The following is a 24,734-nucleotide window of genomic DNA, read 5'->3' as shown; positions in this document are numbered from 1 at the left end:
TGTTCTCTTTGTTTTCCGGAGCTACCATGACGTCAGTCTGCTCCGTCGTCGAAAGCCCCCCCTCCAAACCCAAAAAAAAAAAAAAAACCTCGTGCCCAAAGGCTGTGAGGACCCTGATTACCATCGTTCGACATGGGCTAGCTGCATCCAATGGATTCTTGGGGGCCAGTTTGCCGGCAGAGACCAATCGTCTGCCTTTCATAATTGGCAAGAGTCTGGATGACACGACCTTTGCACGGCACAGTCAAAGCCGAACGCCTCTACCTCCAATAGACACTACCAGTCCCTCGTCGTCACTAAAGAGTCCCGCCAGGGTCCTCTCCTAACTACGTAACTTACCTATTTAGTGGATGGGGAGTATTGCATATTGACTCCCGTTGCTAGCGGGCTCAGGTTGGCAAGTAGGGATCCCCAATTCCCAAAGTCTATCTCCTACTGCTGTCACTGGCTGCCCCAACTCCTGCACCCGAGCTGCAGCTAAGCCGACGGCTCATGGCCAGCCGGCCCAGGGCCCTGGCGATCACAATCAGTTTCCGTCCGCTTTCTTGGTGAGCCCTTCGGCCTGCCCGTGCAATCCTGGCAACGTCCCCCGAACAGTCTGGAGCTACAACTGCCGGTTGCCGGGTCTCGCCGGTACGACTGGAGCCAGGACCATCATCTTGGGGTTTCACCTCCAACGTTGGCGATTCTGTGCTGATCGTCCAAGGAGGCGGCAAGGCCGGTTCTATCTGCCGTCTAACTAATATAGCAAGAAGCTGCGCGATTCGGGGTCAAAAAGACCTCTAGTGTACCAGTTCTCCCCCACAGACGTACTAGAAAACTGGACACTGCGAAATCAGCCATACGCCACACCACAAGCTGCAACCAGATTTGGAGTAGATATAAATGTTTCAAATGAAGGTTATTACAAAAAATTACGTGACATTATACTTGAAAATATTAAGTATAAAAATATGGGAGGTGCAAGATTAGTGGTTAAAGGTAGATGAACTAGACGTGGATGTGTCCGGTTTTCTAGTACGTTTGCATGATCTCCAACTCTTGAGTGCCTTCCATGTATCGCTATATCCCAATTGCATGTGATCGGCATTCTAGCCCCCCTTTCTCACGATCGAGGTCATATATTCCGAGGAACTGGCTATTGTCCCAGAGTGTAGAGTATTCATTCTCCAGTCAACTGGCGGCTACCATGCCATACCATACTCATACAGGACCACGAGTGATGGCATCCCAGTTTTTCTTATCAAACCCTACCAAGGTACATAACTAGATACCTGAGCAGGTGAGAACAATGCACATCCACGCTGAAGTGCCTAGAATGCGACAGACCCTTCTCCAAGGTGAGGCTGTACCACGGTTCAGTGACATGGGGGAAACAATATACTTTCAGGACTGCGCACCATCTACTCGTTGTTGACTACCGCAATACCAATAGTAGCTGTAATGCCCTCGGCATGCTGATAACTCAAGCCAGACGAAGCCGCGCCGCAGGCCGATTTAGCAGCCATCCCCCCTCCCCCTATCATAGACGAAAATGCGAGTCGCAACCATTCCCCAACTCCGTTACGCCTTGCCATGAATGAGTGCCGTGTCCCTGATGTCTTGCCGCTACAAAATTGCCGGTACGCCATAATTCCCAATGCAGTCTGCAGGACGCCTTTGTCTGTTTCACCATGTGAAATAACCAAGCCCCGTTGGTCACCTCATGGGGGACTCGCCTCGCCTGAGCATCCTCGGCGGGCTCTCTTTCCCCTCCGGCACTTCAACAGCAATTTTTGCCCAAACCCTCGGAGCGTCCGGACGGAACCTACCTCTTTCTAGGATGCGGGAGCCGGTGCTGCTTCCGCCGCCTGTACCCTGTTCTTCCGTCTTGGGGGCGGAGCCTTCGGCGGCAGCTTCTTCTCCGGAAGCGGACTGCCATTCCCGTTGCGTGCAACGGGAACAGGGACACCATGCCTGTGCCTGGGCACCTCGGGCAACGGCTTCTTCGGCCGCCTGGATGGGGCCCCCTTCGTTTCGTCCCCGATGGATTTGGCGTCGGTCTCGGGAGACGAGACCTCGGCCGTGTCGAACTCGGCCTTGCGGCTGGGTGTTTTGACCCCGGGCTTCTCCGTCACGGCCGCCACGTCAACGACACTAATCTTGCTGGCGGAATCACTCGACTCCAGGCTGATGCCCAAGAACTTCCGCGCGATCTCTCCGGCGCCGGCCCCTGCTTCGGCCAGCCATTTCACCTTGGACACCCGGTCTACTAGCCTTGCCGTTGTCTCGTCCGGCGGTGCGAAGTGGAAGTTGCCCGTTCCGGCGAGAATGTTGAGGACCTTGATGATTTCGTCCCTCTTGTAGTGTGGTGGTTGGCTGAGCTGCGTATGCGCCAGCAAAGGGTACAGGACCCGGAGGTAGGTGTGACGCAGCGACAGGTACTCATTGGGCAGATCAAGCAAATTACGTATTATGACATCAAGGAGCACGCGCAGATCGTTGGTGTAGAAGTACTCGTACGTGGCCTTGGTGGTGAACAGCAGGTAGAGTAGCTTGAGGATAAGAAGCTGCAGAGACGTCTCGGTCTCGCGGTTGAGGAGAAGGATGAGATTCTCGCCAAAGGTGCGGTACATGGGCCCGTAGAGAGAGAGGCACTTGACGACACGGTTCGTGATGGATGCCATGGGGGAGCTGGCGTCAGTGATGGCCTCGGTGGAGGCGACCATGTATTGTTCGTTCAGAACCAACAGAACACGGATGATGGGGTAGTGGTACGGATCGTGGACGTCGTCGGCGAGACCCTCGATCAGCTGGAAGAGATAGGTCACGAAGCCGTCGTCGACGTGCAAGAGATCGTCGCTGCGCAGTTTCTCGATGCGGGACATCTCGTACATGAGCTGGAGCAGCAGCCGGTGCAGGCTCGGATCGCTCTCGTTGTTGCCGTTGATGAGCTCCAGCAGACGGTGGAAGCAGCCGGCGTCGATCATGCTGCGATAGGCCGAGTCCTCGTGGCGGCCGTCGAGCAGGAGGAAGGTTGCGATGACGTAGAGGGGCCCTGCCTCGTCCTCCTCCATCAAGCTGTAGATGATCTGGGTGCGCACGTAGTCTCTGTTCGCATTGAACAGGCTGCCCCCAATCAGCCGCTGGGAGCAGGCCGCGACGTCGTCCTCGGACTGCGAGAACTCGTCGCGACACTTGGCGGCGAGGTGCAGCCATGTTCGCAGCGCATCATCGATGGTCTCGTGGGCGTGGCCGGGGCACTGCGTCGCAACAACTCTCTCGAGTTCTGTTAAACTCCAGCGCGCGCGTCAGTCCGGCGTGTTCTCTTCCGAGAAGGGGTCTGGAGAATGCAGGATTGTAAGGATGTCATGCGTACCGTCCCATAGTTGCTGCTCCGTCTCTATGGTATAGGACGTGTCCGGATCGGCCATGTTGGCGATGATGAGCAGGTCACAGGGTGTTCAGGTGCCAGATCCCTCGGGGGCTCATCACGACCATCTGGTGACTGTTGCGGTTCGGGGACTGACAGCGGGGCGAGCGCAGGGCACAAAGGGGCGACCACGAGGAGAGACTGTCGAAGGAGCATGCAGATCCAGCCAGCCCAGATGTCTGCTCCAAGCGTCTCGTGTGCCGTGTGCCGTGTGCCGTGTGCGGGTTTGTGGTAGCGATTCTGGAACGGATAGGTAACGCCTTACTTGCGGGCTTGCCAAGCGCGTGGACTGCGGGACACGCATTCTTGGACACTCGGATCCTGCCGCACGAAACCGGACACCTGGAAAGTGGCGGGGCTGTCCATGCTTGAAGTGCGCTCCAGTTCCGCCCCACGTTAATCTGCCACGGCTTTCTCGCCAATAGCTATAGTACAACTATAGGCAGTATTATAGTGCGAAAATAATACTTTGGGATATAGTATACCCGCGTTAGGTAGGCAGCCAAGTTGCGCATGTCACATCTGGGTACTTCGGTCACAGGTCAAAACTGCAGTCGTCTCTACCTCCACTTCTCAAGTGAACGGAGACCAACAGAGATCGGGAAAACCATGGATTTCGCTGCTCCGTGATGCGTGTGTGGTGCGGCTTGCCAGTTCTCTCTAAATCTATCGCGCGCGGCCTGGCCATACGACCTTTCTTCCGTCGCCGTTCGGGTCTAGAAAATCATGGCCAGCCGGCCGGCCTTTCCCCATCTGCGTCGCAAGGTCGCCGCCTCCCGCTATGTTCGCTATGGTACAGACTATATCTACAAAAGGTACCATTATGCAATATCGCTAGCATGTGTCGTCCAATGCAAGGAAACATGAAAAATTTTCTGCTCTTGCCGGGTGTGGGGGAATCAAAACCGTCCGTCCGTGTGCCATTTTCCCGCAATCTCTCGGCCGTGTAAACGCCATCAGCAACTCTGCCGCCGCCCTTCGGCTTTTTGCAGCATGTATTCGTCTTGCTTCTCGAGGAATCCCATCGGGTCGTTGTAGTCCGGAGATGGCTCGCGTCCATCGTCCATCAGATACTACTGCTGGAACAGGCCAGCCACTCCGTCGAGCTCGGCCCCCTGATCGGCCTTGTCGTTGCCAGACTTGGGTTGCGGGGCTGTCATGAACTCCTGTGCCATCTGGCTGCGGGACCCCTTCTTGCCAGACTTCCTCGATGACGACAGACCCCCAATGCTCGTGCTCAGCTTGCCCATCTCGGAGATGCTTACGCCTTTCAGTTCCCTGAAGAGCTCAAGGACGTAGTTGCGTTGCAGCTTCGAGTTCCCCGTGTTGGTGATCTTACCAATGGCATCGTCCACCGACTCCTGCTTAAGATTCGGGACAGATAGGATCATGTTCCTCGGTGTTGGTGTGAGCGAGCTGTAGTAGGCAATAATCGTGGCAATCAGGGAACCGAGTTCCTTCTGCAGCTCGACGAAGTAGGGTTCGTTGATGGACTGTATGCATGCCTTCAAGACGTCGGTCGAGAAGTACTCACGGATGACGGATGCCGTCGCGGCTGGGATGGGCGAGGTATCAACGTTGTTGTTCTTGTCGCTTTCCGTCTTGACCTCCATTCCCTCGACAGTCCGGAACTCGGGGACGATGGAGCGGAAAACCCGCAGCATGACGCTACAGCATCTCGTGTCGCGGATCCGGATGACGTGTGTGCAGAACATGAGTAGCGGTTCCACAATCTCCGACTGCATCAGGCAGAATTTGCGGAGTGTGGCATATTTTTTCGATATACCGTCGGGTTTGGACAGCGGCAGGTCTGGCCACATCTTAGCTGCGCTGTTTTCGGTCATCTGCAAGGTGGGAGTCTTCAACTTACTCATCCTAGCAGGATCTAGGAAATCAGCCACCATCATCACACCCGTATACGAGAGTTGTCTCAGGATGCTTTCCGATTTCATCTCCTCTCCGAGGTCGTCTCGGTCGGCCTGGATCGCCTTTTGATTCTCCAGCTTTTCCCATTCCGAGGTGATCTTGGCGTCCATTTGCTGGAAACAGGCTGCCATGAGTGGCGGAAGGAAATGGTCTCGAAGCTCGGTGGGGCAATTGTCCACTAGGAACCGGACCAGATTGAGTAGGTTAATCTGTTGATGGGGAGATAGTGAGTATGAATTTGCCAGGAGCGAGTGGGCTAGGGGACCTGGCAATTCGCCAAAGCCGTAGAATTGCATGTCCAAGCGGCTCATGCAGTACAGAATTGCATATACTGATTCCCTGACGAAGCGGATAGTGCCTCGAATGGTGGAGCCAAGCCCCTCCATAGTGTGCTTTTTGTCGAGGACTCGGGCGTAGAACTCGTCCTTGGATCCCTCTGAGATACCAGCCTGCCAAAACCGATCGGTGAGAACGCGACCTACTACTGTAGATCTCATCTCCGGAGGTAGGCCAGCCCAGTTATCTGGCGTTGACGAGGCATGTGCATGGCTGTGTGCTCGTCAGCAGTGATTACACACAACCTTTGATCGACGGTGACTTACTCTAAGAATTTGAGCAGATCCGGAAGAATCAGGGGGAATGCGTCGGACCAGATGTCACAAGCAGTAGCATACGGAACCGTGTTCTTGTCGATCTTCTCCACGGATGCTGTCAAGACAGACTTGGTAGGCCGGAGGGGGAGTGCCTGCCATTGTGAGTAAGAACCACAAGTACGCTGCGTTGCTCTGGGACTTACGGCTTGTCGCTCCTCAAGCTCGTTCTGAAGAGCTTTGCCCTCGTCGTCGAGGGGCATCGCACCCCAGTCTTTGACCTCGTGCACTCTTTTCCTGGCAAGGTAGTTCTGGACCTTATCGAGAGCAAGCATCTCGCAGAACCCACCATACGATGCTAGGGCACCTTTCATGTTCTCGTTGCGCCATTGCGTGCGGATTGGCTCCATAAATTCCTGGAGCTTCTGAACCTTTGTGGCTTTATCCAGTCGACTGCATCGGTGGCTGCTCCTGTTAGTAAGAGCAACGTCCTCATCTATATAGGAGAACTTACATGATGGTGAAGAGGAACGTCTGATAAGTTATCTGACGTTTCTCATCCATCGTCCCCGAAGCAATCATATCATTGACCTTGGCAGAGATCTGGTCGTAGACGTCCTGTGAGCTGTGTTAGACATTTCAACCACAACCTCCCTGGTGCAGATCCAGACTCACCAAGAGATGATCAGGCATCTTTGCCGCCAGTCTCGAAAGCTCGACCATGCTCTCTGTCTGCAAATCCTTAATCGCATCGTTAAACTGACGATACTCTGGCTGCGGGGCAGGCCATGTCACTAGGATATGCTCTAGGACCTTGAGCATGAAGCCCGGCTTCCTATCAAGAGCTGTCGTGGAGAATGCCACTAGGAGCTGGAGAATGCGCCTGCGGATGGAGGGATCCTAGAAGAGTCAGATTTGCAGCCCAACAGTGGCACAGTGGCATTGGAAACTCACTTCGAAGGACATGGCAAGAACGCGATTTGCCCACTGCTCCAGAGTCTCCTCCAGTGCTGTGATGCTTTGCTCATCGGCTTCCGTTTTGCCTCGCCATTTCATGCATCCGCGGAGCGCTGCTTCAATGACTGTGGCCTGTGCGTCGATTCGCAGCACCGATGCTGAGCTCTTTGAGTAGTTTGTCGGGTCAAAGGGGGGTTGGCCATCATAGAGGTGTTGCAGGATATTCTCCGTCTGACTCAAGATATGCGAGACGGCATCGGCGAGCTTCAGCTGGACTATATGTTCAATAACGCTAGATGCATATCGTCTATAATTGCCAAGAAATGCGTGGCGCTCAGGGATGGTATCGGTGTCTTCCAAGAGAAAGAGGAAGGTTGGATCCTGTGTGTCCTCTGGTAGGCTCTCGTACCGGACCAACCTCGAGCCACAGAGTTCCAGGAGTGGGCCGACAAATGTCGGGAGCTCAGCAATGTTACGGCCCAAGGACCTGTGCCCCAGCAATCGGGCCCAGGTGACGAGCACCGGGATAGACACTATCATGCTCTGGCTTTGGGCCACGAGCAGGAGCAATCGCAGGAACCCTTGGAAGTCCACACGCTCGGGATCTTTGGGCAGGACAGCAAAACGTCGGTCCAGATAGTTGCCGAGAAACGAGATGACCTCCGAAAGCTTCTTGCCAACTTGATACTTGTCGTCGTCGATGTCCTCTGCGTCGACGGTTGACCATTCGAACAACTGCGTCAGCAGCTCGATGCATTGGCTGTTGTATAGGGGCACGACGAGATCGAGAAATTCTTGGTCGACCAAGCTAGTGCGGGAGTAAAGGGCGTGCATAGCTTCCAGGGCACCCTATAAGCCGGTTAGACAGTCGCTCGACCTCCTGTTGGGCACTCTCCTACCTTCTGCACCGAGATATGCGAGGCCCGAAGGCCTTGGCAAATGGCTGGTACACAGCCAGTCGCGGTGGCGGCATTGGGGATGACCCAGGGCATGAGCGAGAACAAGACGGCAAAGGCACGAACAGCACAGTTCCGCAGCTCCTCGTTGTTCTGCAGGTCGCCGGACAGGCACTGGCCCAAGAAGCCGGTGATCCTCGTCAGCCAACCCTCGTCGCCGCACCTGACATCAGGCCCTGCTTCCCGGTTGGGGAAGGTCTCGCGCAGAACCGCGGAAGGCGTGAATATCTCGACTGACGCCTTGCTAAGGAGCCCTTCTCGCTCGGCGACGGCGGGGTCGTCTGAGCTGAAGATCTCGTCCGACAGGGTCTCGAGAATGAGCAGCACCAGCTCCTTGTGGACGGCCGACTCGGGTACCTGCCATAGCTGGACAAGCAGGGAGTCCATGTCCATCCACGAACCGGCCCAACAGCGCTTGGCCACCTCCACCCATAGCTGAGCAATCTTGTTCCGTATATAGGACGGGTCTTCCCTGGCGATGTCCCGCGCAAGGCTCATGACCCACTGGCGCAGAGTTGCTGCTTGGTCTTCCGAGTACTTGGACCACTTGTGTTTGATAGCGTGCTCGAGCAACGACAGGGCGTAGTGGCGGACGACGGGGGACTGGCCCTTGTCCGAGGCGAGCGTGTAGCCATGCGAGGGAGCTTCGTCGAGGTTCTTGACCTCCTCCAGGAACTGCTGGGCTTCTTGGCGGGTCTGGTTCGCGGAGTGCGGGTTGTGGATGAGCTCGAGGGCCTCGTGGATCCTGGGCAGGACGGCCATGCCGTTGGACATGTCCCCGTTTGCGTTGGCCGGGTTCGCCATGGCTCACGGGTGTCGGGCCGTGAAGGTGGCAGGGCGAGCTGGCTGCGCAGGAACTTGTGTCCGGTTGGGAGAGGCCGGCAGCAGGTAGCTGTCCAAAACGCGCTGCGGCGCCCACAGCTCGGCTCGTCTGGCGATGGTCTCGGTGGAGGGGTGAGAGGGACGGGACGGGGCGGGAACGACGATCCACCAAAGCACCAGGTTTGTCTTAGAAGTGAGTCATCTGGCGGGCGACAGGTGTGCTTGCGGTGGTGGGTTGCAGAAGGGCGGAAGAAGAAGTAAGGAAATCTTGGGGAGACGGCCGTGTTGATGCCTCGGTGAGCTCGTGCTGTGCAACCGTACCCGCCGCGATTCCAAGGGTTGATGATGGGTGTTGGGTCGGTTTGGCCAGCCCTGAGGAAAGCCGAGCTGATGGATTTGGATGGATGATAGGCAGGTTAGTTTAGTTACCTCGACCGAAAAAAGTAAAGCCCGCGCCCAACCCAATCGCTTGCTTGCCTGCTCTATGCAACCGCAAGGCACCACACACCCACAGCACAGGCGAATCGGCGGGCCTCTGTCAAGTCTGTGGCACCCCTCAGGGCTCCCCGGGGCCTCCCCCCAGCACCTGGGTCACAGGGGTTCTAGCGGTCCGCCATTGATCCGTCGATGCCTAACATCCACTAAGAACCTTATCAAGACCCTGCCAGGTGGTCTTGGAACGTTTATGGAAGATTCCTAGGCAGCCCTATCACTCGCCGACATGTACTACTACTACTACCTACGTAGTAGGAAGGTAGCGGAGGCCAGGGTGCCCGTAAGGATCTAGGTATGGCGGGAACTTATATACCCAAGTCGAATTGGGTAGCGAGGTTCCTACGAATGGCTGGTGGCGACACAAGCAAGGCCCGCATCCTTGCGTCTCGAGACAAGTCCACGTGGGTGACTCGGATATTATTACTATAGTGAAGGCCATCCCAACAGCCACTTGTTACTTGCCTACGAAGACGAGAAAGACTTCACTGCGTTTGCCGCTGCCAATTTTCAGCCTGGAATATCAATTTTCCAGTCCTATATATATATATATACATACACATTCACGCGGGTCAACTACCCAAAAAGATAGGAAAAAAAAAAATCTTGGGTTGAACGATGCGAGGACACCGTTTGTTGTAGCTCACGTGGTTGACTTGTTTTGTCTCGCTTCTAATCGCCAAGGTTCTTTCTCATACACACTGGGTTCTAGACCCGTAAGTTAGGCACTCAACGCACCCTCGTCTCATCGTTTCTCGAACGGCTCTTGTGACATCTTTGAGGGCTACAGACTACCTTACTCTACAGCAAACTTCCAAATGCACATCCGCTTGTCGTAGAAGCTTGTAGACACGCACACGAGGTCCTGACGGTCGCCATCTACGGGATGGAAGTCACTCCCGTAGTTCATACTGGTGTGTTCTTCGAAGCGTGCCAGGATATCAATCTTACAGCCCTCGTCGTCGCCAGATAGTCTCAGGATTCTGGCGCCCGCATGCATGCACGATGCCAGAATCACAGCGACCCATCGGTCTCCGTCAATGGTGAAACTTATCTGCTTCAACCTCCACACTCCTCCGCCCAAGTTCGCTTTGGCCAAAAGCATAGGTAGTCCAGCCATCGAGTACACTCGAATGTGTTCATCGTAGCTCCCTGTCAATAAGATATAATCCGGCGAGCCCGGTCTATGTTGCAGGGGCAGCAGCGCGGTTACACCTGACTGGTGTCCTTTGAGTACTTCTGTAGAGCCGTCGTCTGTGTTGGTAAACAGGAGTCTGGAATCGTCACCCCCCGACAGCACCGCTGGACAAGTGTCGTCGGGCGAGAATGCTACCGTCCACGCGTAGTCTTCGTGGTTGTGGATCGTGCTGTCTTCAGTCTCCGTTATATGCCAGCTGCCGTTCAACTCGAACAGGTGCACCTCGTTGGTAGAGGTCGTGATGGCAATCGAGTTGTCTGACTTGGGGTGCCAGCAACACGAGGTGAAGATAATCCCACCGGCGCCAGGCAACGGCGAGTTGACAGCAAGCTCCGTCAAGAGATTGCCGCCACCGCTTGTCGGCGGCGCCAACTGGAGAAGTGAGAGGGTGCCTGTGCTGTTGACGACAGCCAGGATGTCTGGCCGGTGAGGATGGAAGTGGAGATCCAATATAGCGGACGGGTGTATCAGCGTCTGCACATGTCGTCTAGAACACAGAAGTCTGAGCGTCGTCTCTCCAGGTGCCGCCAATGGAACTGACTCACGCTGTGCTCCCTTCAAGGCGGAATACTACGAGACTTCCGGTGCGAGTCTGCGGCTGGTTGGTGGGCTGCTCGCCCTGGGCCGCGCCATCTCGGGCCGCATCTGCCTCGTCCTTCTGGAGATTGTATGTGCCAACGACGAAATATGATGGGTGAGCCGGGCAGAACTCGATACAGCTAGGGGGAAGCTCAAGGAAATGTGTCCACTCGGAATTGACTTTCGTTGCCTGCTCCATTGTTCCGTTCCTGGTGGCCGGGTAGCCGATGAGATCATGGTGTTGTCCGGAGAGTGAATGCTGCTCGAAAAATTGCCCGAGGTTTCGACCCCACCATGCTAGGATGCAGTAACCAGTCGGTACCTGGGGTCCCCGGAAAGGGAGAGATGAAGAATTACCTCGCTCGTCACGGCATCGAGTGCAAACAAGTCCTTGAGGATCCCGCTGAAGAGGGTATTGAGGGAGGGGCCTGCAGCTTTTGAGACGCAGCTTACCTTGGGCTTCCTTGGGGTTTGAACTTATTAGGTACTCGGGTAAGTACAGTAGGTACTTTGTACACTTTCGAAGGCCCAGGTCAGACAATCGAAGCCTCCAGCTGTACCAAAGATGGTAAAGAGTGACTAGCGCCCGCCATTGGGCGACCCTGACGACCCTGACGACCCTGACGACCCAGGCTGACGGGTCGGCAGCCTCCCAGACCTCCCCGCCCTGCCCGCTATGCCCGCTGTGCCCGCTATCGCACCCCTGTTCTTGGCTTCCATCCTAAGGCTTCTAGCGTCGTTGCTGTCCTGATGATCCTTGGGGGTCGTTGAAAGCCGTCAACCCATAGGAAAGCTCGGGCACGTCGGGAGTTGGACTCGCGGCCGTGACATCCTGGCGATATCGTCATACTGGCCTGCACTCATTTCTCGCAAAAAGCAATCAGACTCTCGGGAGTTGTCCCCCTTCCCCTCCCTCTCTCGACCTGCTCCCACCCCCCCCCCCAGCAGACCTCGCCCGGGCTTCGATGATACGTTATTGGTCATGTCCGGGCCAAGTCATTCCACCGTATTTCCGTCTTGATTTACGAACCAAGCAGCTTTCGTTGCCTCTACTACGATCTGGTGTCTGGAGTCGGTCTTTGCACTACATCACTAGGACCCACGCGACACAGGCCTTCATGTATGTGGTAATGCAAAAGTCCAGTCTCATCTTTTTCGAGGAGATATCTGTGGCCGGGAGGAAGCATGGATTCTGATGTTGAGTCTGATTTCTACGGTGTGGACCCCGTCGCGACGACAATTCCTCACGCCATGCATGAGCTTACAAACCTTTTCAGGAGATGATGCCATGGTGGCAGAGTTGGAGTCCAAGGTCGAGGCCTTCGATACCGACGAGTGGTGGGCGCGACATGGGTCGGTCGCGACCCCTCTGAAGCTCCAGTCAAGGAAGATTACACGACCTGAATCTTCTCATTTTCATAACGCCTATGCTGGCTTCCCTTATGCCTGGCAGTTGACGGAGACGGTTGATGATTTCCTCGGCCGCCTCCCGCCAGCTACGACGGAAGGCTCTAAAGCTGGCCCATGGATCTTCATATGCAATCCGTTTATTGAGCGGAGGAGCAAGCAGGAGGCACAGAATCAGAACGTCCGAGGTTGCGAGGACGAAGCCCCTGAAGAGGACGAGACGGACCTGCATCGCTTTATTGAGGGGGGTATGGAAAGGCTCCACCTCGTCACCGACTTCCACGGCGAGATGAACAAATCCACTGTTTCGCCAGCCGTCCGCGGCCGGGAGAGGAACAAGGCGGCGGCGGACGCCACCCGAGATATCCTGGCCTTGGCTCACGCATTGCACGTCAGGACTGGGAAGTGGATGCTATTCTGTGACGTCCACGCTGTCAACGAGGTTTGGGGCATCGTCGCCAAGGCTACTGCCAATAACGAGCTGGGCATTGCCGCCAAGGTCGCGACCAGGTCAGAACTAGATCCCCGCACAGAGCGGTTAATCTGTGTCTACACAACCGACTTTATCGACAGGTCCGATGTGGAAAGAGTGGCTCGCAAGCTGAAACAGTTGGGATTGGTCAAGGCCTATGGGAAGCCCCTATACTATAAGCCAGGTAAGTGGCCTGGTTGGCTCTTGCCAATCTCGTGCTGATCTGGTCCCAGACGCTTACACATATCTTGGAATTGGCTCTGGCAATCCATGGGGATTCAAGGCCTCCATATACAACACAAAGGAGCTGCTAGGGAGGACCTGATGGTGTGTGAACCCTTGGCCCTTGGTCGGCAACTGTTCATGAGACGGTGGCACTGATGGGCGATGTCGTGGCTAGGTGTAGACAAGTAGGCGTCGTCATTCCTGCGTTCGTCGCTCCCCAACGATATGCAAATTCTATCGTAGCCGCATAACCTAGACAGTAACCGAGCCTGTGCCCTGCGTAGAGGAGTTTTTTCGAACTTGGTCAAGTCTCTTGCACGGAGCCAGTGTCAGCTTTCGTGCCGCCCTTTCATCTAGACGTAGCTCCGGGGGGAGGCAGGGAGATGTCCTGGCGGCCCCTGCTGCGCGCGCCCAAAGATGGCTAACCTAACGTCCGCCGTGGGGCTTGGAAGGGTCTGGCCCAAGGTGTAGGCGTTTCTTTCGCCTTTTCCATTTCCCATAGAGCGTCGCGTATTTGCTGCAAGCTGTATGGGTACGAACTTGAGGGACGGTATGCCGCCTTGCTCAACTCCTAGTCGGACTGGCGCTGGCCGTCGGGGTTCGCATCCACGCTGGGAAGAGGGGGTATCTGCGACTTGAGCAGCAAGACGAGCCGGTAGGCGCTGTTGCCGTTCAGATAGTAGCGATGTAGCTTCTTGGACCTCAGAAAGCCCAGGCGCTCGTACAGGCGCATGGCCGGCTTGTTGGACTCCTCGGTCTCGAGCACGATCTCGTCGGCGTTCCTCTCGGCCATTGTATCAATCGCCTTCTTGACGAGCGCGGTGGCAATGCCATGGCCGCGATGGGCCGACGCCACGGCTAGCATGGCAATGTATCCTCGGTAGGTGGGCGGCGAGTGCGATGCGTGGTGTTCCAGCTTGCAGATGACAACGCCGACGAGGGAGTTGTCCTGGGGGTTGAGGGCCTGCCACCGGGAGTTGCTATTAGCATCCTTGGCCCCTCGCTCGTGACGGCAGGGTGGGGGTGAGGGTGAGGGCAGGGTATTACCATAAAACATAGGTGAGCCCATTGGTACAGGAAGTATCGGTAGACGTATATGCTGTAGGGCTCGCTGAGATCTTTGGAGATCAAGGCTCGGATGGCGGGGAGGTACTGGTCTTCGAGAGCATGTTGGTACTGTATGTAGCGCAGCTCGCCGGGTAATGCAACGACCGGCTCCACCGTCATGATGCTGAGTGCGATGGCAGAACGGGGTAGTCGGACAGCTGGGACGACAGCAGTCTTGGGAAGCTGAGAGCAGATGTGGGCGTTTGCATGGGAGAGGCAGAAGCGGAGGCCGAGGCGGAGGCGGCGGCCGAGGGCGAGGAAAAGCAAAGCTTTGGACGTGAGGACTTTTGAGCAGAATTAGAAACTCATAAGACACAAATCATCATCATCATCGTATTCCTTCTCTAACCATATACAAGAAGCGGGGAAGAACCAGCAGGACTGCAGCGCCAGGTTGTACGCTGACTTGGGAAAAGAATGCGGTGTGTGGTGGTGTGGTCCATGTGCGTACGGACGAGATGGCCGATCTAACGCTGGAAGACGGCCGCCTCCCGCGCGTCCAAGGCACCCTACAAGTGGGCCTGGCTGTCAACTGGCCTGCATTGCCTTAGTTAATGCCCAGTAACTCGACTTACAGGGCATGTACAGTAACTACCAACGTAAACAACGTACCCGGGCAGGTACTGAGCTGGTACCCACCATCTCGGAAGCAAATCCAAGATGCGCGGGCGGGCGGGTGGACGGGCGGGAGTCAGAGTCAGAGTCAGAGTCAGAGTCAGCCAGCCCACTTTCACATGTGAGACCAGCCGGCTCTCCTGGCGTCTGGCGAATGTGTCCCTTGACAGTTGACAGTGAGGCTGCAGCGACGGCTCACAGGCCTCTTTGGCGGCTTATCCCAATCCATCCATGCACAGTGACTTACTGTAAGTACCTATCAGTGAGCGACCTACAGTAAGTCCCGTTAGCGCTGCCAGCGGCTCCTGTGCCAGTGCGCTGCAGCACGTGTGCCGCGGGAGGTTTCGGGCGCGCCATGCTGCATCCAGACCGGGCAGCCTGCCGCACTGCTGTTGGCTGACATCGGGGCTCCTGGCCTGGCCTGGGACTGGGACTGGGACTGGGACTGGGACTGGGACTAGGACTGCACAGCGGCCAAGCTGTCCCAGAAGCGGCCCCCCCTGCCCTGACCGCCTTGACGTCAGCGTGCGCGAAAAGCTCAGAGTTCCGGCGCTTCCATCCAGGCCCCCGGCGCCGCCAACAACCTGCCACCCGCCTTGCATGTGCAGATCCTCCGGACCTGAAGCAGTCAGAACTCAAAGCCTCTTCAAGAGTCCCCGTACCTGTCTGTGTGACGAGGCTGAGCGCGCGCCCGCGACAAAGCGACAAGGCGAGAAGGCGAGAAAGCGAGAAAGAGAGAAAGAGGGAGTGCCCTATCTGTCGCCATCCCACCCAAGCTCGTGCTGCCTACCCTCCCTCCACCGAGCCACCGAGCCACCAAGTCACCAAGCCGCCAAGGCCATTCCCCAGCTGCGCTGCCCACCAGGCCGCTCCTCCGGCGCACCGACCTGGCATGTAGCCCAGCGACACCATGGCCTCCGAACTTCGACGCCGAGCAGTCGGTGCAGACGCCCCGTCCGAAACCCCGTCGCCCGCTCCCTCCCGGGACGTGAGCCCCTCCAAATCCGAGCAGAAGGCCAAGGTCTCGCGTCAGGTCACGCTCAAGGAGAAGACGCGGAAGAGGCGGACCACCTTCATCTTCCTCATGGGAAGCTTGTTCGGCCTGATCGCCGCCGGCTTCCTGGCCAAGAGCAATGATCTGATAGATTTCCCCGAGATCGGGGAGCTCAGCGTCGACAGCTTCATGGATGTGCTGCCTGCTGGGCTCGTCAAGGATATGCGGGATCTTGTGGTACGTCCTGCGAGCCCGTCTCTTTCTCTCCGCTTCCGGCCTCATCTCATGACCATCAACTGCAGAAAGGCGAGCGAGACTTCGCCGACAGCTACGACGCCTTCTCGGTTGGCATCAAGGCTCGATCCGAGGGCCTGACCGCCCACCACCCCATCATCATGATCCCCGGCACTATCTCCACCGGTCTCGAGTCCTGGGGCACCGCGAACATCTCCCGTCCCTACTTCAGAAAAAGGCTGTGGGGTAGCTGGACCATGATGAAGGCCCTCGTCATGGACAAGGAGGGCTGGAAGAAGCACATCATGCTGGATAAGAGAACAGGGCTCGATCCCCCCGGCGTCAAGCTGAGGGCCGCCCAGGGCTTCGATGCCGCCGACTTCTTCATAACTGGATACTGGATCTGGAACAAGATATTCGAGAATCTTGCCTCCCTCGGGTACGATCCCACCAACTCATTTACGGCAGCTTACGATTGGAGGCTCTCGTACCAGAATCTTGAAACCCGCGATCAGTATTTCACTCGGCTCAAGACCCACATCGAGATGGCGCACCAGTTCTCCGGGAAGAAGGTTGTCCTGGCCTCACATTCCATGGGAGGCCAGGTCCTGTTCTACTTCCTCCACTGGGTTGCCTCGCCAAGGGGTGGCGGGGGTGGCGACAACTGGGTCGAGACCTATGTTGAAGCCTGGATCAACATCAGTGGCTGTATGCTCGGCGCTGTGAAGGACTTGACGGCTATCTTGTCTGGGGAGATGAGGGATACGGCACAGATGAACGCCTTCGCCGTTTACGGCCTCGACCAGTTCCTCAACAAGGACGAAAGAGCCGAGATATTCCGCGCCATGCCCGGGATCTCGTCCATGATGCCCCTCGGCGGCGACCGCGTGTGGGGGAACCTCACCTGGGCGCCAGACGACCTTCCGGGCCAGAAGCACTCCTTTGGCTCGTTGCTCAACTTCCGAGCGGGCGGGAATTGGTCAATTCCGGAGAGAAATCTCACCGTGGAGGGTTCTATGGAGTACCTCATGAACACCACCGAGGATTGGTACCAGGACATGATCAAGTCCAGCTACTCCCACGGCGTCGCCGACACGGCGGCTGAGGTCAATGCCAACGAGGATGACCCAAGAAAGTGGATCAACCCGCTGGAAACCCGCTTACCACTGGCACCGTCCCTCAAGGTGTTTTGTTTCTATGGCGTGGGAAAGCCAACTGAACGAGCCTACTACTATCGCCCGCCGGACGTCCCTCCTCTGACGAACCTCAACATCACCATCGATACGGGTCTCATCGTCGATGATATCGATCACGGTGTCATCATGGGTGAGGGTGACGGGACTGTCAATTTGCTCAGTACTGGATACATGTGTTCAAAGGGCTGGCACTTGAAGCGGTACAACCCCGCTGGCGTCAAGGTAACTGTCTACGAGATGCCGCACGAGCCCGAGCGATTCAATCCGAGAGGTGGGCCCAACACAGCAGACCATGTGGACATCTTGGGAAGGCAGAACCTGAACGAGTTGCTTCTCCGGGTCGCAGCAGGCAAGGGCGACACGATCCAGCCAAACATCGTCAGTAACATCCTCCAGTACGCGGAGAAAGTCAAGGTGTACGAAGAAGGCGAGGAACCCAACGAGGAATGAAAGCAAGTATGGCTCAGAGGATAGACGAAGTGCTAGGACTTATGATATTGGACATGGACATGGACATATGGGTTTATAGAGGTGGCTGGCGTTTTCCCCCGTCGGGCGAATGCTTTGAATACATTTGGGATGCCCGCGCAGCATATAAATAGCAAGACGGATGTAGTGCTTGGGGTGTGCGAAGTGTTGGTTCTTATATCCGTTCCAGGATAATGTAGATACGCATCGTAGTTCATAGAGACTCACATGACTATTCATTGGGTTCGTTAACTTGTTATACCGGCCGTTCGCCAGCCAAATCAGTCCTTTTTGCCAGCTAAAATTGCAGCAAACCAGTCCGCATCAAGCTGAGGTCACCTGACCTCGACTTCCAGCCATGCATCAAATCAGAAAGCAGAAGGTGCGTTCGCAGCGATGCTGCGCATGATTTAGACCTACAGTGTGGCATGGGTAACACAACGGACGTCGCCGGCGAATTTCGAGGTTGCTGTGGGGAGAAAAACAGAGGATCGACATAAAAGCCCCGCCAAGTTGTGCAGCCCAAGTACGGCGGTAGCGATTCTATAGGATTGAGTGCAAGTTCGGCCACAAGAGTTGGAGTTGACTGAAAGCTGGAGAAGCATTCGATACGGCCCAGAAACAGGTGCATGTCTCGTCCGTCCATCTGGCTAGAGTCGACTTGCAGTAAAGACCGAGCTTTCTTCGAGACGTTGCGATTTGGAGGTCGAGAGCCCCACGTGACCTCGAAATTTGATAATACTTTTGCAGCACGCACAGCATCTTGGAACAGGTATTACCCACGGCAAAACGATCAACAGACACCTTCGAAGCGGCATCAAACTTGACTGCTGCATTAACGCAGTACCATGGGTGGGGTAAGCAAACGCAAAGCACCGCCTAGCAATGGCGCCGACGGTGCTTCTTTCAAGAAGAGCAAGGTAGGTCGCCACGACCGCAGTGCCACGCACGGAATGACGCCAATGCTAACGTGGTCATATTGTCAGGGGGGAAGTGCTGGCAAATGGACGACGCCGCATCAGAAGACAAAGATGGAGTCTCTGAGGGCCAAGGGACGACTGCTCGAGGTCGGCGATGTGGGGTTCTGGGCCAGCTGTCAACGAGGACAGGAGCAGAGGGCCCTCGGAGAGCTCATGTCCATCTGTGATGAGGTCGGCGAGTTCTGAAACCCTTGGCTGACGCGTCCGCTGACACCGGTGGGCAGTACGGAGAGAAGCTGTACGGCATCAAGCCCGAGGAGGTCGGCGAGGACAGCGATGCCGAGGACGCCGACATCGAAGCCTCCATCCAGAAGGAGCTCGACGCGATGAAGCCCACAGGCAAATCCCGACATGCAGACTCGGTCTTTGCCCCCATGCGTGTCGGCATGGACTGCTTGCTCTTTATGAAGACCAAGCCCCCTGTCGAGCCGACGGCATTCGTCCGAAGGATCGTCGAGGATGCGCAATCCACCTCGAGCCATGGCCAGAGGAAATCCAGATTCCTGAACAGGCTCACGCCCATCACGCTGATGGGCAAGGCGACTGGGACGGGCGTGGAGGAGGTTGCCAGAACCGTTCTGGCGGAGCACTTTCAGCTCGCAGGGGTAGACGAGCAACCCCTGGATGAAGAGTCGGATCCGGGCTCCACGGTATGTTTGCACTTCACGTACGGGCTCTCTACAGCCCGGATCCTACGTACTAACAATGCTCGACAGTACGCAATTCGTCTGACAACAAGAGCGCACAACTCCCTGAAGCGGGACGATGTTATCAAGCAGATTGCAAGCCTAATTGGCCCGCGACACAAGGTCAACCTTACGAACCCTGACAAGGTCATTATCGTTGAGCTCTTTCAGGTACGTCCCTATATGTCTAGGTCGTACGGGCTACGTAGTCAAGCTGACGGACATCTATAGACATTTTGCGGCATGAGCGTCGTCGAGGGTGACTGGGACGCAATGAAGCGGTACAACCTCAACGAGCTGTACGTCGCGGCTATAGCTCAGGCCAGGGAAGCGAGAGCCAAGGCCGACGGGCATACCGGCGAGAAGGCCGATGAGAAGCCCCGCGAGAAGACTGAAGAGAAGCTGGGGGAACAGGCGGATGAGAAGGACCAGTAGCAATGTCTCTTGCTCGGTTGTTCTCTCGTCACGATTGCATCATTCATGGGCTCATGATGATGAGAGCTCCTGCAGGCTCCGTATCTCAAATAATTGACCCGGAATTTATTCAGCAAGGAGGAAGATGGCAGGCTGACAAGGTATGGCGTCCCAATACACCGGAACCCAGAAGGGAGCGCGTAGCACGGAGTACATAGTATGGAGCATCGAGTGGGACGCGGTCACTGTAACTGTATGTACAATGACAGCCCAGCGTATTTTGGCCATTCAGATCCGTAGCTCGAGGCTCGTGCGGGACTGCATCGGAGGAATAAAGAAGGATCTGCAACGGACATCGATTGTTTCGACCGGGATCCGTATGGCACGACAGGCCCTGATATACGCTCTTTGTTATGTCTGCTCCATGATGCCCCCTTCACGATGCCAACGCCAAGTAAGAAGCTGCACCTGCGTGTCGTGGTGCAGGTGGTGACTCAGAAAAGAAAAATAGGTTGTGCCGTCCTGGATGTGCTATGTATGGTACTTCCCGCCCGGTCAGCGTGGGGAGGGCTTGCAAAACCGCTGGCGCTAAGCCCTATTCCGATAAATTTGACGAAGTATTCGCTTCAAAGGTACCAAACATTAGTGACGACGACTATAGCAATGTGGCTTTCTGTCGGGGCCAGCACAACAACGGGCTTTCATGTCATCAAATCGGCTCGATTGCGCTCGCGCCCTGAGGCTGACGGGCAAGAGTCCACGAGAGCAGGTTTTATTTCCCTGCTTGCAGCCCTCTCTAGTCTTGACAGCGGAAGGGTCAAGCGGGCTAGAAGAGCACAGATGTGTCGTGGCTCCTGGGAGGCAGCCGGTGTCTCGCACTGCGACGAACAGAACAGCGTCCAAGTGTACGGGCTGTAACCGATGAGTTACATAGTACCTTGTTCCTGGGTAGATAACGGATACGCAACTACGTTTGCATTCATGGTCCCTTCGTGTGGGCGCCTCTCGTCACAGAAGCTAGCTATTCTTCTATAATGACCTGACTGGCCACGGCGTGGCATGGCACGGCCCCCATGGACATTCCCAGAGAATCTAGGTTCAGGATCCCACTCCCGAAATATGAAAGCGCATGTGCGGCGCAGGATGGGAATGTCTGGCCGTCGATTTACCGCAACACCCATCCCATCCTCGCAATTCTCCTGACAGACAGCGACCCAGCAATCAGGAACTGGTCGCTGCGGGCTGGTGGGGCCGCCTTTGCCTGCAGCAATGGCTTTCTCCCAGCCAGGGGGGGGGGGCCACCCCGTGCCGCCTACAAGGTTAGAGCCTCGGGGCCTCAGAGCCTCTAGGCCTTGGTCTGGGGGCGCCCTCGTGCCCAGAATTCCTGCGCTGGGGGTGTGCAGCCCGATTCGGCGGTCTCGCTTGTTTCTGGCCAATCAGCGCCGTTCCGTCTCGCTTCGCCATGCAACATCATCTTCGCCGGCCGTCTCAATCCACAAACCTCCATCCCACCTGCTCACCTAATCCGGGCTCATTTCGATCGCCCCGACAGTCCATGGGCCGCCTCTTTGTTCCGTCTTGCCCCTACGCCGTGCCTATCTCTTTGTGTCTTTCTCAGGGCTGCCCAACGGTCTACGAACGTTCGTTAGTGGTTACCGCTAGCTACCCACACCGCTTCCCTGGCTGGAGTCATGAGACACGGTTGTATTTATGCGCCTCGCTTGTCGAGGCCAGTCATACTTGGCCCTGCCCTTGCCGTAGGAGCAGTCTTTCGGTACCGTCATGTCGTAGTGGTTGTCTGACGTTCCAAAACTTACTGACCTGGGTTGCGATGCTCTTACTACGGCCCGATGGGGTCAATCCTTCGCGAGTGCTGCTGCCGTTCTTCCAACGTGCCTGCTCGCGTGTTGCCGCTCTCTATAGGCCAACTTTCTCGCCTAAAGCGCCACTGAGGCTTCTGGAACGATTCCCTTGGGACCTTGGCATTCTCCAGCCTGGACCTGGGGTGTGCTGGTCGTGCCTGTAGAAGGGAGGATCCCGGTTGTCTGATTTACTCATTTCACACCCCGAGGACTGAGCCCAGCGCATTGCGAAATCCTGTGTAGTCGCCCTTAGTTCTTGGCAGCTGGTTTTCGCTGTTGTAATGCCTGTGCCAGCTAATCTAATCCTAGGCAAGGCAACTGTTTAATCTTCAAACCACTAATTTGCTTCCCAACCCACTCGTCTGCGATTACTATTCGTGTCGTCCTTCGTCATCTAGCTACGCCTCTTCCGCCGGGGAGTGGAACCCAAGTGCTTAGGGCTGCCCTGGACAAATCTATCCGCCCTCTGTCTCTCAGACATGCTGCGAAGTGCAATTCACTCCCACCTTCATTCGCCAGCTCAAACACACATGTTGGACCGCTCGCTTATATCATCCGGAGATTGTTATAAATCCCATCCAGGGGCCACCTATCCCCTGCTGTGGGAAACCCGACCTCGAGGCAGCTTCAGCGTCCGGATATGTCAGCTTCCGGTCTATATACTGCAACGCTGAACTGATAATTCTGGACACGACAACTTACACCGTTCGAAGGAACAAACCCCTCAGTAACGGTAGTCTGGTCTCTTGAGGCCAACAGCAGCCCGGCAGTTGCCGTTGGTTGACAATCTGACCCTTGTCTCGGGCCCGAGTCCAGATATCTACCCCTTCTAAGTAGACATATGCAGGCGTCTATACCAAGGCAAACTCCAAACTGGGCTATTCTGCACACCAAACCCAAGCCTATATATTGCAGCTTCCCCTTTTGTCAACCCGTCGAGCTCCGTACGTGTGGATAAATGGCACATCCGCAAGTAACCCACCAGAGCCTGGGGGTGGAAACTGGTCCTGATGCACCTTCCCGTTATCCCTATATGTCGCTCCGCATTCCCGAGACCACCACTGCAGCCGCTCATCTGTCAGACGGGGTGGGAGGACTGTCATGTTCCACGAAGTCTCGGCACCCACGTCTTAAAGCATTCTCTGTTCAACGAGCCACCTATCCGACGCCGGTTGGCTCGATGAATCCATCGCCATCTCTCGAGTCCATCAGAGCGGTTATCAACCGGGCTGTTCCTAACGCACTCGTCGAGTCCATACACCCACTCCCCCCAAGCCGACCACAAAGAGACTATTCCTTGAAGCTCTCCGATGGCAGGACCCTCCTGTTAACTGTGCCACCGTCCCCCATGCTGAGGTTGCTGCGTTCAGAGCAATGGCTCGTGCTGTCTGAGGCGTTGGTGATACCCTGGATATATCGAAAAGTTTTGGAACATACTTCGAAAGATAAGCGGACGTCGATCCAATATCTTATTGACCATGAACCCCCGAAAAACAGTTCAGTCACGCCAACCCACACGGAACACTCGGAACGACCAACAAATACGGATGGACTCATGCTTCAGTACCTACCCGCATTTATTACGCATTTGCCCCTAAGTCCGGAGCTGACTATGGCTTGTAACATCTTAGAACCAACTAGAGGGGCGTCGCTTTCCTTCCTTGCAGAGCATCTTACAGGGACGGAAAGGAGATCAATCGAGTTTCAGAAGGGGCAACTCCTCCGCCGCATATCGAGTTTCAAGTCACCAAATTCGAGGTTCGGCCCAGTGGTTGCTGTCATCAGCTCGTCTACGGCATCTAGTGACCCCGGTGCCGCCGAAGAAGCATCCTCAGCTGGCCCAGGGGGTGCTCATTCCTGGATGAATGCATTCCTAACGCTGGTTGAAGGGGTTTTGAGAGATGGAGAGGACCTTGCCGTTATGATGAGCTATTCGCTGATACGGCACCACGTACACCGACTCAGTCATCTGCTCGATGCCGTGACGCAAGCGCGCCTCGTCGTCTTGGATGCTGGCAGCAATTCCAATGTGCTAGTGTCACGTTCCACAAAACCTGGAGATCAAGAAGGGGACAAGCCAGTCCCGAGGCGTCCAGGAAAAGAAGAGGGTGAGGTAACGGGCAAGGCGGAAAAGACGGGGGAAATCAAGGAAATGACCAAAGAAAACGCTTCAAAGAGCATGGGCAGCCCCGGGTTTTCGGTCAGAGGTCTCCGGGACTGGAGTAATTGCATTTTCGGGGACCCTTTGATGACCGCCGCCTTCAACGAAGCACCGTCTCCCGAGCTCCTCCGTGGCTTCGGATATTCCAACATTCCTGCCTTGGATGATGATGACAACACATCATCCTTACCACCGCCCACTACGTCGACTCCCACCCCTATCGACGACATGATCGAGGACCCGGAGAATGCAGACATTCGCCTCTTGCTGTACGAGTGCTATCACGCTGCTGTAGGCGTCGTCAGACAGTTTTACCGCCCGGCCGGCACGGACGGAACCAGGCGTGAAATGGCAGCCCGGCGGCGGTTAGCTACTGTTCTCAATCGTCTTGCGGAGGTGGATGAGAATGCAGGCAAGAGGCCAAGAACAGCGAGCATTGATATCTGGCCTATGAAAAAGCCGAAATCTGACAATGGAGCAGATGAGGATCCGTGAGTTAACTAAGGAGCGATTATGTTGGTGTGATTACGAGGCAACGGAGAGAACCAAGCAACGATACAAGGAACGAGCAAATTTATGTTTCCGCATACACAGAGGGCACCACTGTAGAACGAACGGGCCTGTCATTATCCGGCGAGGAGTTAGTGCGTATATAACTGCGGCTTTAGCGATATCTAAGTTACTGCAATTCAGTATATAACTAGGGGCTGTGATAAGAACAATAAGAAATTTCCACAACTCACCTCATTGTTTCGCTTTCCATACTGACGCCTTAGTCTTCATACGAGGACAACGATGGCCCTCGGTCATGAGAAAGAAGGTAGGACACATTCTGTCTTGTCGCGAAAGTTTTGGATCAATCTATGAACTATGCCAGTAGCAGGCCGAATGAAACCACATACTGGACGTGAATGCTAACTGAAAACACAGTCAAACAAACACACCGCCTTGCTTCCCACGCCTTGTTTCGTATCCAAAAAA

General features: G+C 55.8%; 8 protein-coding genes across 8 annotated transcripts; 4 read left to right on the top strand and 4 right to left on the bottom strand.

The window, feature by feature from the left end:
• Positions 1 to 1,817: 1,817 nt before the first annotated feature.
• JN550_013719 (uncharacterized protein) lies at positions 1,818 to 3,413 on the bottom strand (the record flags this gene model as incomplete). The annotated part of the gene is made up of 2 exons (XM_049312337.1): positions 1,818 to 3,268; positions 3,359 to 3,413. The coding sequence occupies 2 exons, from the start codon at positions 3,411 to 3,413 to the stop codon at positions 1,818 to 1,820; spliced, it is 1,506 nt and encodes a 501-aa protein (XP_049164316.1).
• Positions 3,414 to 4,485: 1,072 nt separating this feature from the next.
• JN550_013718 (uncharacterized protein) lies at positions 4,486 to 8,645 on the bottom strand (the record flags this gene model as incomplete). The annotated part of the gene is made up of 8 exons (XM_049312336.1): positions 4,486 to 5,222; positions 5,283 to 5,887; positions 5,941 to 6,083; positions 6,135 to 6,393; positions 6,443 to 6,546; positions 6,604 to 6,828; positions 6,883 to 7,734; positions 7,785 to 8,645. 8 exons carry the CDS (start codon positions 8,643 to 8,645, stop codon positions 4,486 to 4,488), a joined length of 3,786 nt encoding a protein of 1,261 aa, XP_049164315.1.
• Positions 8,646 to 9,951: 1,306 nt separating this feature from the next.
• JN550_013717 (uncharacterized protein) lies at positions 9,952 to 11,131 on the bottom strand (the record flags this gene model as incomplete). The annotated part of the gene is made up of 2 exons (XM_049312335.1): positions 9,952 to 10,840; positions 10,899 to 11,131. The coding sequence occupies 2 exons, from the start codon at positions 11,129 to 11,131 to the stop codon at positions 9,952 to 9,954; spliced, it is 1,122 nt and encodes a 373-aa protein (XP_049164314.1).
• A 1,089-nt stretch (positions 11,132 to 12,220) lies between these two features.
• JN550_013716 (uncharacterized protein) lies at positions 12,221 to 13,136 on the top strand (the record flags this gene model as incomplete). Its single annotated transcript, XM_049312333.1, has 2 exons — positions 12,221 to 12,995; positions 13,045 to 13,136. 2 exons carry the CDS (start codon positions 12,221 to 12,223, stop codon positions 13,134 to 13,136), a joined length of 867 nt encoding a protein of 288 aa, XP_049164313.1.
• Positions 13,137 to 13,607: 471 nt separating this feature from the next.
• On the bottom strand, positions 13,608 to 14,263 carry JN550_013715 (uncharacterized protein; the record flags this gene model as incomplete). The annotated part of the gene is made up of 2 exons (XM_049312332.1): positions 13,608 to 14,035; positions 14,092 to 14,263. 2 exons carry the CDS (start codon positions 14,261 to 14,263, stop codon positions 13,608 to 13,610), a joined length of 600 nt encoding a protein of 199 aa, XP_049164312.1.
• Positions 14,264 to 15,668: 1,405 nt separating this feature from the next.
• JN550_013714 (uncharacterized protein) lies at positions 15,669 to 17,632 on the top strand (the record flags this gene model as incomplete). Its single annotated transcript, XM_049312331.1, has 2 exons — positions 15,669 to 15,989; positions 16,055 to 17,632. 2 exons carry the CDS (start codon positions 15,669 to 15,671, stop codon positions 17,630 to 17,632), a joined length of 1,899 nt encoding a protein of 632 aa, XP_049164311.1.
• An 866-nt stretch (positions 17,633 to 18,498) lies between these two features.
• JN550_013713 (uncharacterized protein) lies at positions 18,499 to 19,751 on the top strand (the record flags this gene model as incomplete). The annotated part of the gene is made up of 5 exons (XM_049312330.1): positions 18,499 to 18,570; positions 18,637 to 18,801; positions 18,855 to 19,280; positions 19,347 to 19,487; positions 19,548 to 19,751. The coding sequence occupies 5 exons, from the start codon at positions 18,499 to 18,501 to the stop codon at positions 19,749 to 19,751; spliced, it is 1,008 nt and encodes a 335-aa protein (XP_049164310.1).
• Positions 19,752 to 23,204: 3,453 nt separating this feature from the next.
• JN550_013712 (uncharacterized protein) lies at positions 23,205 to 24,248 on the top strand (the record flags this gene model as incomplete). Its single annotated transcript, XM_049312329.1, has 1 exon — positions 23,205 to 24,248. The coding sequence occupies one exon, from the start codon at positions 23,205 to 23,207 to the stop codon at positions 24,246 to 24,248; it is 1,044 nt and encodes a 347-aa protein (XP_049164309.1).
• Between the last annotated feature and the right edge of the window lie 486 nt (positions 24,249 to 24,734).

This window comes from Neoarthrinium moseri, assembly GCF_022829205.1.
Source record: "Neoarthrinium moseri strain CBS 164.80 chromosome Unknown scaffold133_Wmoseri_CBS_16480, whole genome shotgun sequence".
Classification (NCBI taxonomy): Eukaryota; Fungi; Ascomycota; class Sordariomycetes; order Amphisphaeriales; family Apiosporaceae; genus Neoarthrinium; species Neoarthrinium moseri.
This window is presented reverse-complemented; position numbering and strand designations above follow the sequence as displayed.